Source organism: Acipenser ruthenus, chromosome 24, assembly GCF_902713425.1.
Source record: "Acipenser ruthenus chromosome 24, fAciRut3.2 maternal haplotype, whole genome shotgun sequence".
Classification (NCBI taxonomy): Eukaryota; Metazoa; Chordata; class Actinopteri; order Acipenseriformes; family Acipenseridae; genus Acipenser; species Acipenser ruthenus.
The window spans coordinates 7,109,038-7,122,391 of NC_081212.1; the positions used below are offsets into that span (position 1 = coordinate 7,109,038).

At 47.0% G+C, this 13,354-nt stretch overlaps 2 protein-coding genes across 7 annotated transcripts; both read right to left on the bottom strand.

Moving 5' to 3' along the window:
- Positions 1-469: 469 nt before the first annotated feature.
- LOC117430277 (nonsense-mediated mRNA decay factor SMG8-like) lies at positions 470-6,436 on the bottom strand. Of its 2 annotated transcripts, XR_004548546.3 has the most exons (5): positions 4,875-6,436; positions 4,324-4,469; positions 3,192-4,070; positions 1,793-2,492; positions 470-1,400 (listed from the first exon to the last, which is right to left on the bottom strand). XR_004548546.3 is itself a non-coding variant. In XM_034050150.3 (4 exons), the coding sequence occupies exons 1-4, from the start codon at positions 6,427-6,429 to the stop codon at positions 2,265-2,267; spliced, it is 2,808 nt and encodes a 935-aa protein (XP_033906041.3). In that variant the 5' UTR covers positions 6,430-6,436; the 3' UTR covers positions 1,460-2,264. The 2 variants fall into 2 exon arrangements, 1 of the variants encoding a protein (XP_033906041.3); XM_034050150.3 differs by lacking the exon at positions 470-1,400 and having other exon boundaries at positions 1,460-2,492.
- Positions 6,437-7,572: 1,136 nt separating this feature from the next.
- On the bottom strand, positions 7,573-13,337 carry LOC117429943 (proline-rich protein 11-like). Of its 5 annotated transcripts, none has more exons than XM_058998266.1 (10): positions 12,964-13,337; positions 11,657-11,775; positions 11,128-11,269; positions 10,776-10,898; positions 10,268-10,480; positions 9,833-10,021; positions 9,545-9,657; positions 9,376-9,435; positions 9,151-9,247; positions 7,573-8,833 (listed from the first exon to the last, which is right to left on the bottom strand). In XM_058998266.1, the coding sequence occupies exons 1-10, from the start codon at positions 12,970-12,972 to the stop codon at positions 8,762-8,764; spliced, it is 1,137 nt and encodes a 378-aa protein (XP_058854249.1). In that variant the 5' UTR covers positions 12,973-13,337; the 3' UTR covers positions 7,573-8,761. The 5 variants fall into 5 exon arrangements, with proteins under 5 accessions (XP_058854249.1, XP_058854251.1, XP_058854250.1 ...); XM_058998268.1 differs by having other exon boundaries at positions 9,545-9,654; positions 9,923-10,021; positions 10,268-10,516; XM_058998267.1 differs by having other exon boundaries at positions 9,923-10,021; positions 10,268-10,516.
- Between the last annotated feature and the right edge of the window lie 17 nt (positions 13,338-13,354).

A 13,354-nucleotide genomic window follows, 5' to 3' on the forward strand; every position in this document is an offset into this window, starting at 1 on the left:
TGTGAGAATGACCAAAACGATCTCTTTATTGAGAAATAACGCAGTACATATTTTGTACTGTGTGGCGCTAATGAGCTTCCGTACGAGGTAGTCCAGTACCGAGTCATGGTCAGTTCAACGTGAACTGGCGAACTGTAATTAGAGGGAATCGACTCTAAAATAACTGGTTACCACTTCAGAACCGGTCTGAATATCATGCAGGACTTCTCACCACTACAGCCAGTCTGTTAAAATACAATGTACCCAAAGAAACCGGTTTAGCTAGCGGTAACTACCTGCATTGGTATGTAACTAAAAACTACACACCAAAAAATACAGCTACAGGAAGGAATGTTATATTTTTCAGAGTAGATCAGTGTTTATCTTATGGAGGGGTTTAGTTTGGTAATGGCTGTATTCACCCTGCTTGGGATTTAGTACGTTTTTTTTTGGCAGTACTGTGTGCTTCAGATTCTATTAAAATGTCTTAGAAGAGCATGAAGTTTGTTTAAAATACTTGTTTTTGACGTGTTATTTATATCACAGCAAAGACCAGTCACTGTCAGCCTTCTCTGGACAGAGTGGATTTCAGAATTGGGTCCACACTATAACGTTATGAGGATCCGGTCCCACAGGAAGGCAGCCGGTACTGTACCGATCCAATCGGATTTCCATTCTAGTGTGCTATTTATATCGTGCATGAAAACCTCTGGGGATGAGAATTTCAATTTCCGCTCAATCAGCGATATAGAAACAATAGGTACCCGTGTGTGAAAATGTTAGATCACTTTGTGCTTTAATTAGGCATCTTAAACAACTTATAGTCTCATGCATTTGATCATTTTAGGTTATGTGTTCCTTTTCTTTTACTATTTAAATGGAGTAAACGAGGCTGTGTGGTCCAGTGGTTAAAGAAAAGGGCTTGTAACCAGGAGGTCCCCGGTTCAAATCCCACCTCAGCCACTGACTCATTGTGTGACCCTGAGCAAGTCACTTAACCTCCTTGTGCTCCGTCTTTCGGGTGAGACGTAGTTGTAAGTGACTCTGCAGCTGATGCATAGTTCACACACCCTAGTCTCTGTAAGTCGCCTTGGATAAAGGCGTCTGCTAAATAAACTAATAATAATAATAAATGAATTGCATGTGTGGCCTATTGCAGTCATCAATTAGGCAATCACTAATTTGCCTATTTTGAAAGTTTTCAGTCACAGTGGTTTGATTTCATATGCACAACAAATGAAAACAACAGAAGCAATGGGGTTTTGTAATACATTTGCACAATGATGTCTTCATAACGACAGAAGACATTAAAAACAGGACAGCCTTAATGCTTTCATTTCTTCTTAGTAGAGCCGAGGGTTGTAGAAGCCCCAGCATGGGGAAGGGGGGGTAAAGAAAAAAACAGTCCAGAAATATTTTACCTGCAAAGAATACATAAATAAATAAATAAATAAATAAATAAATATACACATTAAACAAATCAATGTGCCAGGAGTTAGGTCTTTAATACTTAAAGTAATGTTACAACGCAAACTTCTAGAAACTTTAGAACACATTTCTTATTTGACAAATTCCTTGACATGAACCAAATACAAAAACTAAAAAAATCCATGCATTTATGTTCTCATGTTTCCCTACTGAATGAGCATGGGTCTCTCAGCTCTAACCACTAGGTCACACTGCTTACCACCCAGTCCTTCCGCTCTAAACACTAGGTCACACTGCTTACCACCCAGTCCTTCCGCTCTAAACACTAGGTCACACTGCTTACCACCCAGTCCCTCCGCTCTAAACACTAGGTCACACTGCTTACCTCAGTCAGGCCCCACCTCCACCCAGTGACTCCCCTGAGAATTCTTGTGGGGGGTGGGGGGGGTCTATTTATTTCCTGACTGCTTCCTCAGGCTACACAGAGAAGTCTGCAGCTCCTAGCCAGTTCAGGGTTTTGACTGGTTCCCCATTCTGCCAATTTCCAAAGACCCATGCTGCAATGTCACTGCTTTGCACACGCGTGCAGCACGGTATGATCTTCCACATCATTGGTACACCCAGGTGACCAACTACACGCATGCAAAGCACTGAGATTACGGCAAGGAACCCTGGGGGGTTGGGGATCACAGATCAGCCAATCAAAACAGTGAACTGGCTTGAGTCTGCAAGATACACTGCAGCCGGGGGGAGGAGGAGGAGGGTTCGGGAACCAGCTGGGTTTGCTTCCTCAAGTACGTTCTCTCCCAGCAGCTCCCCCTGGTGGTGCTGAGATGTCACTGCGGTGTCCGGAGGCATCACTGTTGCTGCAGTGGTGGTGGGGCCGGGTTGGCAGTGCTGGCGCGCAGAATGCCTCTCAGGGCGCGGTAGCTGGCCAGCGGCTGGTTCTCCTTGGGCGGGTAGCAGGGCCCGCGCTCCGTCACATAAGCGTAGGGGAAGCGCAGCACCCACAGCCCGTCGGGGGGCAGCACAATCTCCGCCCGCTCGGGGTGAAAGATGGGGCAGGGGGGAGGCCCTGGCTGGACCTGAGGAGGAGAGACAGAGAGGACGGTGAAACACAGGGGACCAGTAAGGGGTGCTTTCAAGAATACTGTTCGACCACCCTCAAAGCCTTCAACGGGGCTGCTACAAACCGATAGCAACTGATCCCTGATCTTGATCCCATCCCAATCCTCCATCAGCCTGAATAATCTAACTGGCCTTCATTTTCAGTGGAGGGAAGTGGGGCATCAATACTGGACCATTAGTTTCCACAAAAATCATATTAAGATGGTAAAGATCCAGGAATTGTGATTAGAGTACATCATTGTGAATTGGGCACAGAGATTATCCAGGGTTTTTATTGGTTCACAGTCTGCAAGTATCTAATTTAAATAAATGTTTTTTTTATTTATTTAATATTTGCCATGCATTTTTTCATAGTAAATCTTAAAGAATATGCATTGCCACCAATTTCATACATGTCTCTATATGACTAAATAGCCTTGCTTATATAATCAGACATCAAGTTTCACGCACAATGCTGCAGGAAATTGCAAAGGACCAGTAATTAATAATTATTTTCCGTGAAGGGCACACACGCTATCAGTTTGTGTAAAAACACAATATTTAGGAGCTTGGGGTGAAAAAACTGCATTAAAAAAAATCCACCTTCAGTTACTAGCAAGGTAAAACTAGAACACATTTACTAAGGTACTGCTGCGAGGTGTGAGAGCGCCCCCTACCTGTGGAGTGAGGATGATCTCCAGGGGTGCGTCAGGCACTACGATGTAGAGCCGAGCCAGCTGTGCGTAGTGTGGCTTGAGGCCCCGGCCCTGCGCGGGCGAGGGGATGTACAGGGGCATGTCGGAGCTCAGCACTCGCCCAGCTGGCTCCTTGGGGCCCCCAGGGCCCAGCACCTTCACCACCTTGTCGGGCCCCGAGCTCATGCACCGCCGGCCACGCCCATCTTCATACTCAAACCCCACGAAAGCCCTGGCCACGTCGTCTCGGCGACGCCCTCTGGCCTGGCCCCCAGCCCCGCCCCTCTTCCCAGGCAGCGCTTTGTTGGGGGCGGGCCAGGAGGAGGGGCCTGCATCAAGGGGCTCGGCTTGCCCCACCTCCTCTTCAGCCCGGCAGCGAATCACAATGTCCCAGGGCAGCAGGAAGGCGGAGCCGGGGAGGAAGCCGGGCTGGTCAAGGCCGCTGTGGCAGTTGTAGGCTTTGGCGGGGCCCAGCTTGACCAGAGACCAGCTTGAGAAGGTAGGCAGGAGCCCCTTAGGGCAGCCGGAGTGCAGCATGCCCGGGAGGTACTCCACTGTGGAGGGCTGTCTGTCCACCAGACTGGGCCTCTTCTCCTGGCCCCCCGCCCCGTCGCCTCCCCCGTAGGGCCCCAGGCTGTCAGTGGACTGGCCCAGGCTAAGTGCCAGGCTCAGGCTGGTGCTCTCCCCAGGGGTGTGCCCCGCAGCCTCCTCCTTGTCCTTGAGCCGTTCTCCCTCCGCTTCTCCCCCTGTGTCCGGGGGGCCTGGGGGGTCGTTGCGGGCAGGGGCTGGGTCTGGGGTGCTGGGCTGGAACACGGGGAAATGGGTGTGCTCCAGTTTGGAACAGCACTTCTCTTCCAGCAGCTGAGGGACACAGGCAGAGCACAATCATGAGCTCACTAGATCAATGCTTTTTAATGGTTTACATTTAAAACGAAAAAGCACTGGTGCTCTCCCTTGTGAGAAAGTGTTATTAAAAGATAATGATTTTCACACAAACCAGAAAATGTAACACTTAAAAAAAAAAAAAAAAAAACATTTTGCCTGCAGACCAGTTTGGAGGAATGACCTGCTATATATCCCCAATGCCAGCCGCCCCTGTGCCCAGCACACTGACCTGGTAGAAGTCGTAGTTCGCTGCCTTGATGTCGAAGGGGTCGTCGCGGGGCGCCTGCTTGCGGCCGCAGTTACAGGAGCTGGTGGAGCGCCCCCTGCTGTTGTGGTGGAGTACAGGCGGGTTGCGATCCATCTCTGGCTTCTCCCCTGTACGGAAAGATAGGAGGTGTCAGACAACACAGCACTGGAGCACAGGACAGCAGAGTCAGCCTCTCTGTGACTAAACTGGATCCACCCAAACACGGACTGGGTTTATCAAAACATATAACACTGGACCCATCCACACTTACACTGCTGGAAAAAAAACTGTCCAGTCCAATGCAAACAATAGGCATTCTATTCACACTGCCATTACACCCCACCCTGTGCATGCAAACACAGATTTGAGTTTAAAATATCAAAATGTATAAAACTGTATCCATCCACTATGCATAGACGGCTTTAACCCATTTAATGCATACATCACAGGTGAAATACTAAATGTATCAATTTCCTATCCTGTTTTTTGTTTGTTTTAAATCAGGGAGGACTGCACCACAGCCCCCAACGTGCCTGTTTTGGGAAGCAGGTGGAACTTGTGCATGCAGTGCTGGTCTGTCAGGCTCCGCTCCTCGCACAGCTGGTGCCCGTTGCTCCAGAACTTGTAGCAGTCGTCATGCAGCTGCAGCGCGCACCTCTGGAAGGCGACTCCGCGGGCGTGCTGGCTGTACACGCGCAGCGTCTGGGCCAGCTGGTTCTTGTGCACCGTGGTGGTGTAGTTGTGAGGCAGGCTGGACTGGTACGCGCTGTGGGCGAGCGGCAGAGCCTTCTGACAGCGGCTCTCAGAGAACTTGGCGTCTGCGTCCAGGAAGCCTTCCAGCACTTTGAGCTGCCCCTGCACCTTGAGAGCCAGCTCTGCAGAGTCCTCCTCCTTCCCGGCCAGCATCACCTGGTACAGCCGGGAGGCCACCTGCGCCCACTTGGTGTAGGTGGGCAGCTCAAAGTGGGAAGGCTGGGGGTTGCGACCCACGCTGTCATCGAAGCCCTTCTTGGTCAGGACCAGCTCCACGTGCTGCCACAGGAACTCTTTCAGGGTGCAGTCCACCAGCTGGCCGCCCCCCGCGGAGGTCAGGCTGCTGCTCTCCACATTGAAGGAAGGCTGGCGGGGGGAGTGGCGCAGCTGCTGGTAGCGCCGCGGCCCCGTCATGGGCCCGGGGGACTCGTTCTCCCGCAGGGCGCAGTTGGCTCTCAGTTGCCCCAGGAGGGCACCAACCGGGTCTTCTTCAGGGCCGGGCACCACGTACACAAAAGCCTGGTTTGCGGGCACTGTGAACAGGCAGTTGATGCTCTGGTTGGTGAGAACGCGGCTCTTGCGGAAGATGCGGTAAATCTGGTCCTCAAGTGCGTGCTGGAGCCGCCGCCGTGGGGAGTGCTTTTTCGGCTTCTCCGGGTTTCCACCGGGGGCCTCTGCACTCGCTGTGCCCATGCCAGCTCCGCCGCTGCTCACTTTGAGGGCGCCGTTCAGCTGGAAGACAAAGAGCAGCCGCGGAGGGCAGGGTCGGCAGTTCAACTTCCACTCCTTGGAGACGGGGCAATCCTTGATTGCCGCCCGCAGCAGGGGCAGAGCCTTCTGTCTGAGCGCGTCCAGAGCGCGGAAGAGCCGGTCGTAGGTGACATCGAAGGAGCAGGTGGGGTGTACGAGCAGCAGGACGTGGCACAGGGAGAACAGGTAGAGCAGGTGCAGGCACTGCTGCCTCTCCGCGCCCTTCCAAACCTCGTGTGCTTCGGCGTGGCTGATGCCAGCCTCCAGTGCCTCACAAGCCCGCAGTAGCTCCCTGTTATCACAGACGGAGGTGAGGAGGAGGTACAGGACGCGGCTCTCCTGGTTGTAGTAAGCCCGGATCAAACTGCCTCCGTCCGGCGTCTCTTCGTCCTGCTCAGCCCCGAACAGCGGGAAGACGTGCTTGTCCGCCAGCGTGTTGATGAGTGACTCCTTCGCCGAGCCGGGCTGCAGGGAGCTCTTCCCGAAAATGCCCAGCACACAGAGCCCCTCATCCCGGTACAGAGAGTCCTCCTGCACCTCCGAAAGAAGAAACGCTCCCACAGGCATGGGCGCCGCCATCTTCATTGAGAAAGAAAACAGACCGTGAACTTCCGGGAACCTGGGAAAAAATAATCCGGGTGGAAACAACCAAACAACCGCGAGGCCGAGCTTTGTTAAAAAAAAAAAAAAAAGCAACTCGACTTTCTAATCATATTATTATTATATCACACAGAATGCAATTACATTCCACAGTTTCTACAGTATACAAATTGTATGTATGCTTTTGGTTAAAAGCGCACTCTCGTCTTGTGTGAAGAGTCTGGTATAGCTCACATTGGTGTATGCTTAAGTTTTAGTGAAACTTGATCACGTTTCACCATTCAGGAGTGCCCGGCCTGTATGTTGGAATTGTGTGGCGCTTCCATTTTAGAGTAACTGCCACCGTGCTTCTCGTTTTTATTTTAAACATGGCATCATAACAATAGGACACATTTACTTGTAAAGAGAATTGATGTATTTTTCTTGCTTTTTAAACATCATTAGTTTCTCTCTGCAAGTGTGTTAAATCTTCCAAGGTCAGTTTGCTTTAGATTAGCTTTGAACAGACTTTTGGCTGATCAAAGAACCAGACTGATTTTGCAAAGACGAATTGTAACTGGGCAGAGGGGGTACCAAACAATCTGCAGCATGGGTAACGGGTACTGTAGGCGATGCCACTGAAGTGTGATTGCATGGATAGCTTAAAATGGAAACCATGTATCTAGGCAAGGTGGATTAATAAATACACCTCAGGTACCTTACACTGAAAACCACAGGAGTGACAAGACTTTTCTTTTTTATAAAGACAGTCTCTTTGAATATTAAGATGGAACATCATGACATTACAAACATACACAGCATTTATTGTTCGAGTAAATGATGCATTTTTATTGCAGGACTCTGAAAAGGCATGTTATACCCCCTCCCAAACAAAAGAAATTAAAGGGACACCAAGTTCTTGCCCACATTTAATTTATTATGAAAGTGGTTGTTCTGAAAGCACAAGGACCCCATAACCTGTAACATGCAACCGCTATCCACAAGCAACTTCAGATACAGAGAAAGGGTTTGAAACATGAAAATATTTACAAGCAAAGAGCAGGCAGGCAGCGATAGTAAAGAGTTCACACCTCAAGGAAAAAAAATACTGTTTCAGTGAAAACAGCAGGAACCATGGCAGGTTGTTACATTTAATAATACTGATAAAGGTACAAATGCAAAAAGGCATGTAAAAAAAAAGGCACTCTTGCGCTCCAATTCAAAGTATGTCTGTCTGTGTTATAAAAAACATACAATTAGCATTGCATTGCTATTTACATATAATAAACAGGAGGGGCACTGGACCACACAGGTAGCCCCCCTGTTGTAATAAGTTTGAGAACCTCTGGTTCCAATCAGTGGTTAAAATATGTGATCAAGTATTTAGGTCATGAAGACTAAATGCTTTTCATTGGAGTTGTTGCTCTCTGGTTATGTGCAAGATAGTGTTTATATTTTTTACACTATTTAAGGTGCAACAAATCTTAACTCACACAATCTTAAATCATTGCACTGAACATCCTAAAATCTTTTTGCTTTACACAGGTGTGTAAGGCTATGTTGCATTACAGTATGGAGACATTCAGTACATATTCAATACATTGTTTATTGCATAGCATTGATAAAACAATCTCGAGGGTATTTAAAAACACATTTCACAAACACACTGCAAATACAGTACTGTTGAACTGAATGAGAATGAGTATTCAAATAATTATTTTAAGTGTGCAATGTTACATTCAATGCATACCTAATAACACGTACAGTTTAAAAGGATACGAGATGTGTTATGAAAACCTTTCCAAAGTAAACAACCACCCAGGTGATTATTATTACAGGTTAGATTTTTTTTTTTTTTTTTTAGTTTTTTAAACAGTTTCTTCCTGTGCAAGGGGGGCCTAAAACTGATGGCAAAAGTAGACTACAGGTGCACTAACGTTGGACTACCTAATGTTACCTTAGGTGAAGCAGTCCAAGATTAGAGCTAATTGAGGTTTGAAACCAACAGTGAGTTTTGAATACATCTAGAGAACCGTATGCCTGTCCTTTCAGACAGATTTACAGATGCAGCCATATACCCGTTCTTAACAGAACCCTGATTATTCATTAACACAACTCAATATAAAAAAATGAAGCGTATAAAATGTTTTAAAACAGGAGTGGATGCAGGACAAGGAGAAGTGGCTTCCCACGCCCCTGAACTGCGTATAAAACCTGGTCGTGCAGCAGTGGAGATTCCCTTTGCTGTCGGCAGCTTTCATAAAACACTGGAATGGCTGCCAGCAGCACCACCACCACAGTTAATAATAAATAAACAAATCAAATAAAGTGCAGTAGTTTAGTGGTTTGTGTCATCAAAACTCCTGTTAACAGGCCGGTTCGAAGGAGAAGGGCTTTTAGGATGAGCCATCTGTCAGAAAAAGGAAGAACAACAGGAGTTAGTAACTGGGAATAACCACACACTGTGCATTGTTTGAGTGGAAACAGGTGTCCTGTCCAGCGTTTAAGGTTTGTGATTTAGGCCACTTTATCAAATCTATCGATTGTCACAATACAACTCACATCATATGAACAGATAAATGATCATACGTTGAAGATTTTCTAATTGTATATTATGCATTTAAGTGTAGCTGTACCAAAATACAAAGTGTATGTATTATACAGTGACTGCACAGCAAAAGAAACACAGAGAGTGTGTGTATTATAGTAACTGAACTGAAGCCTTGCCTGAAACTTGCGGCGCAGCGCCTGCGTCATGATGGGTGTGAGGCCGGTGCCAGTCTCCCTGTTCTCCTTCTCGTACAGCGGGGTCCCCCCAGGGCTCCTGAGAGTGCAGGGAGAGAGAATCACTCCGTCAGCACTGCACCGCACACCTTAATCCCCGCCAGAATATATTCCTATCCCGAAACAGTCACTAAACACGAGACGAATCGGTGCTGGGGAGCGTCTCACCTGTCTATGTTCACTTTCTTCAGGTGCTTGCGCAAATTCAGAGGGCTCTTACTGGGGGTCCTGGAGAAAAAAAAAACAAAACATCAAGCAAACAAATCATAAAGCGCATACACAGATTCACAAACCACGTTATCATTGGGCACCCAGTTCCGATGCTCCAGTCTTTCACCTGTGCAGCCCGATTTTGAGAGGCAGGTCGGTGTGCGAGGATCTCAGGCTGACTCTCCGGAGGTCCGACATCGTTATCAGTGGGGCACGCTTCTTCTCAGGAGAGATCGCCTGCTTGGAAAACAGATATAAACAATCAAGAATGAGGAGCCATGGCATTGTGCTGGGCTGTGATTTTGTTATAGACTTGAACACTTATAAATGCAAATACAATACTATTTCAATTAAACTGTTCATATAGAAAAATTCAGCAAAAACAAGGATCCAATCAGAAGTGGCTGCCCCTTACACAAGACAAATCTTTCTCTTTTGAATGACAGAATGGTTTTTGCCGTGAAGTCGCAGCTCCGGTATCCGAGCCAGGGCAGTCCTCCTCTACCTGAGGCTTGTGGAGAGGTGCATTTGCTTTCCTCAGCTTCACGTTGAGCAGGTCCCTGAGGGTCACTGCAGCTGGTCCAACCTGTTTCACTGCAGCACTCTGTACGAGACAACACAGCAAAATCAACGTCAATTACCATTAATAATAATTCAATAAAATGTTTATACAGGAACGCCTGGGACATGTCCCATTTCTGGGGACACCATTTAATAATTTTTCAGTCCTAAGCGTCAGTGCAAATAAAAGCACCCTAGACTACCAGACAAGGTTCTAACCACCCCATAGTTTACTGCTGCTGTCACTGCTCTGCAGGGTGCACTGTACTTCAGTGTTGCTCACTCTTACCTGGTGTGATGTGGTGCTCCCAGCCTTCTTCTGGATTTGCAGTGGCTTCGGCGGGGGCAGCGCAGGTGGGGGAGGGGGAGGGGGTGGAGGAGGAGGAGGAGCCGGGGGGAGGGCTGCCAGTGCCGGGAGCTGCATGCCGTGTCCCTTAACAGACGGGATGTGTGGTGGTGGCAGCAGCAGAGAGGAAATAGCCCAGCCCCTAGTGTCAGGAGCCTGGCAAGAGCACACTACATTCACCGCTCCACTCAGCTGAGAGACAGTAAAACCGTGTTTCTGTTAGAGTAATGGAACAAATGCTTAGCCTGCTAAATTCAAGTTTCACATTTGTGTGCTGCATCCCCTGCCAGTGATAGAGGACACTCATATCCAGCATCATCGAGTCTATTCTTATAACACCAAAGGCTGAATGATGCTGCATTAACCACACCTTAAAGCAGTCTTGGTGTGATGTTAATAGTGAAAACACTCATGATTTACACTGGAAATGTAAAGGAGGTATAGGACTGACCTGCAGTGCGCTGCGCAGTCTGGCCATCTCCACCTGCAGCTCATCCACCCTCTGCTGCAAAACGTTCATCTCCTGCAGACACACCCGGGAGGGGAACAGAGCACCACACAGCCTGGAACACACCTGCAGCAGCACAGGGAGGGGCAGAGCCAGAGACAGCACGTTAATAAAGGTAATTCAGCTACGTGCGCCTTCATTGCCCGAGTCTGACCGGCTGCTGTGCAGAGCTGTCAATGGGAGACTTTGTGACGTTTGTTTATTGCAACTGCGCTGTGCCTTGGAATTGTAATAAAAGCAAACTGGAGAGATAACCTAGTCACACACAAAGATGCTTAAATGAATATTGTTGTACCTTAATCAGCCGGGACCTCCAGCCCCAGTACAGAGAGGATACGGCCAGCAGGAGGTTGGAGAGAATGTTGACACTGGTGACTGGAGCCCACCGCGTTACAACCTTCTCACCAGCACTGCACTCAACCATTGGGTCTGCAGGGCTGAGGAATGAGAACAAGGGAGATACACAACAACACTGGATGCTACTGGAACCTCTTTCCTTGGAGACTGATCTTAACCTGACGTAATCCTTCACACCACAAACACTCTCAATCTCAATACAAAAACATACCCAAACAAACACATATTTAACCCTTTTCCTGTTGCAAGATGCCAGCAAATATTCAGACGGCGAGTAACTTACTAGCGTTGTGAACTGCAAATGTTGCTTTTCATTTATGCGTCAAACTAGTTTGAGTTAAAATGAAAACTCGTGCAAACGGATGTACTGACGCGAAGCCTGCTGTGCACTGCATCTACAGCACGTGCTTCCCTGATGGCAGCTGCAATGGTAAATGTGAAAGAGGCAGTTTAAACCCTGTTCTCACCACTCGTGTGCAGGGACGACGGCTGCTCTGGGGCTCTCCACGGCTATGCTCCGCTGCCTCAAACGGCGCTTCCTGATGGTCTTCCATTTCCTGCGCCGCTGCTTCAGGTTGGTCATGCCCTTTTGGGAAGGGGTGTGGAGAACAGCACAGTTTTATTACATGTTACTGAATAGAGACAGTACACAGCCAACCAACTTAAAAGAGAGGAGTTCTTCAAAACGGGTTTAAGTGCATGAAGCTCTGGAAAACTGCAGATCTAATCTTTAAGTCATCCTTAAAATAAATAACCCCCAGTACACATGGGGTGATCTTAATTGTTTGAGTGACAGGTCATGTCTTTGAAAAACACTCACTAGTTAGGTCCAATTCCTTCTGTGCATACTAAGCTTCTAGAACAGATGAAAACATGACTGACTTCTGCATGGTATTTCTACACTATATGTACGTGACTGGTATCTTCGGAACCTAACAATCATATCAAACTTCTTAAAGCTGTAGTTTGCTGTTGTACCCTTGAGCAAGGTACTTTACCTAGATTGCTCCAGTAAAAACTCAACTGTATAAATGGGTAATTGTATGTAAAATAATGTGATATCTGTATAATGTGAAATAATGTATAATGTGATATCTTGTAACAATTGTAAGTCGCCCTGGATAAGGGTGTCTGCTAAGAAATAAATAATAATAATAATAATAATAATAATAAGAATAATAATAATAATAATAATAAACCACAGAGTGACATGGTGGCAAGAAGGTTTCAAACTGGAAGATGCATGCGTCCATGCTGCAGCTAACGCAATGTAAACTAACTGGACTGTCAAGAAGGGTTGCTTTCTGATAGGTAGAGTGCTGACAAACTATTTACAGCAGACATATATACACGAAGGATTTGCATTAGTATGAAATTGAACTTCGTTGTGGTGGGGGACACTGTACAACAAATACAAACAAACAAAAAAACACGTCAACAGAAAAAAACTCGGCAAACAACATTTAGGCCTTATATTGTGTTTTTAGGCGTTGGCGATCTGTCCGGGGTCCAAACAATTAGACTCAGAGCGGAAGCCAGTCCAACAACTAACCCTGAAGTTATCCCAACGCTTTTAAAATGTTTGACAGCCGGACATGCTTTACTGTGTGTATTACAGCTGCAAACCGGGCTGTACGTCCGAAACCCAAACACAGGAGCATTTTATTTTTATTTTTTTTGCAGTATGAATTTCGCATATGCAATTGAAAAAACTAAATAAAGAAAAACATTGTTTATCATTAACCTTAAATAATATAAACAAAAGCGCCCTTACCCCAAACATGTCAGCAGGAAATGCAAGCGGGTATTTTTCAAAGTTAAAAGTGAAATCGGTCCAACCAATCAGATAACACACGCCCTGGCGGCAGAGTCAGACCAACATCTGATTGGATACGAAAAAGTCTACAAATCACCAATCGTAACAGAGTTATGAGACGCAGGTATTTTGTGCGGCCAATGAATAAGAGGCGGGAGGTAAAATAAGCTAATGGCAAAACAAAATAAAAATACCAATGAAGAGCTACATAGTTTTCCATCTGTCCAATCAGGTTTAAGAATATGTTATTTTACGACAGACTGTGATGTTCAGAACCAATAGGAAACCGTCTTCTCCACCTGAACGAATACAGCTACCCAATCCAAATGCAATGCTTTGTAGGAACCAG

Bases quoted from the DNA above. Each gene is read 5' to 3' on its own strand.
- LOC117430277 (XM_034050150.3), bottom strand. From the start codon at position 6,429: ATGAAGATGGCGGCGCCCATGCCTGTGGGAGCGTTTCTTCTTTCGGAG. The intron at 4,470-4,874 runs GCACGTTGGGGG...CTTTCCGTACAG, and splicing joins CCACCTGCTTCCCAAAACAG to GGGAGAAGCCAGAGATGGAT. The intron at 2,493-3,191 runs GTAGGGGGCGCT...TCTCCTCCTCAG, and splicing joins AGATCATCCTCACTCCACAG to GTCCAGCCAGGGCCTCCCCC.
- LOC117429943 (XM_058998263.1), bottom strand. The intron at 10,517-10,775 runs GTCAGTCCTATA...ACTGTCTCTCAG, and splicing joins GACTGCGCAGCGCACTGCAG to CTGAGTGGAGCGGTGAATGT. The intron at 8,834-9,150 runs GCAAGGCTTCAG...TTTTTCTGACAG, and splicing joins CGCTGCGCCGCAAGTTTCAG to ATGGCTCATCCTAAAAGCCC.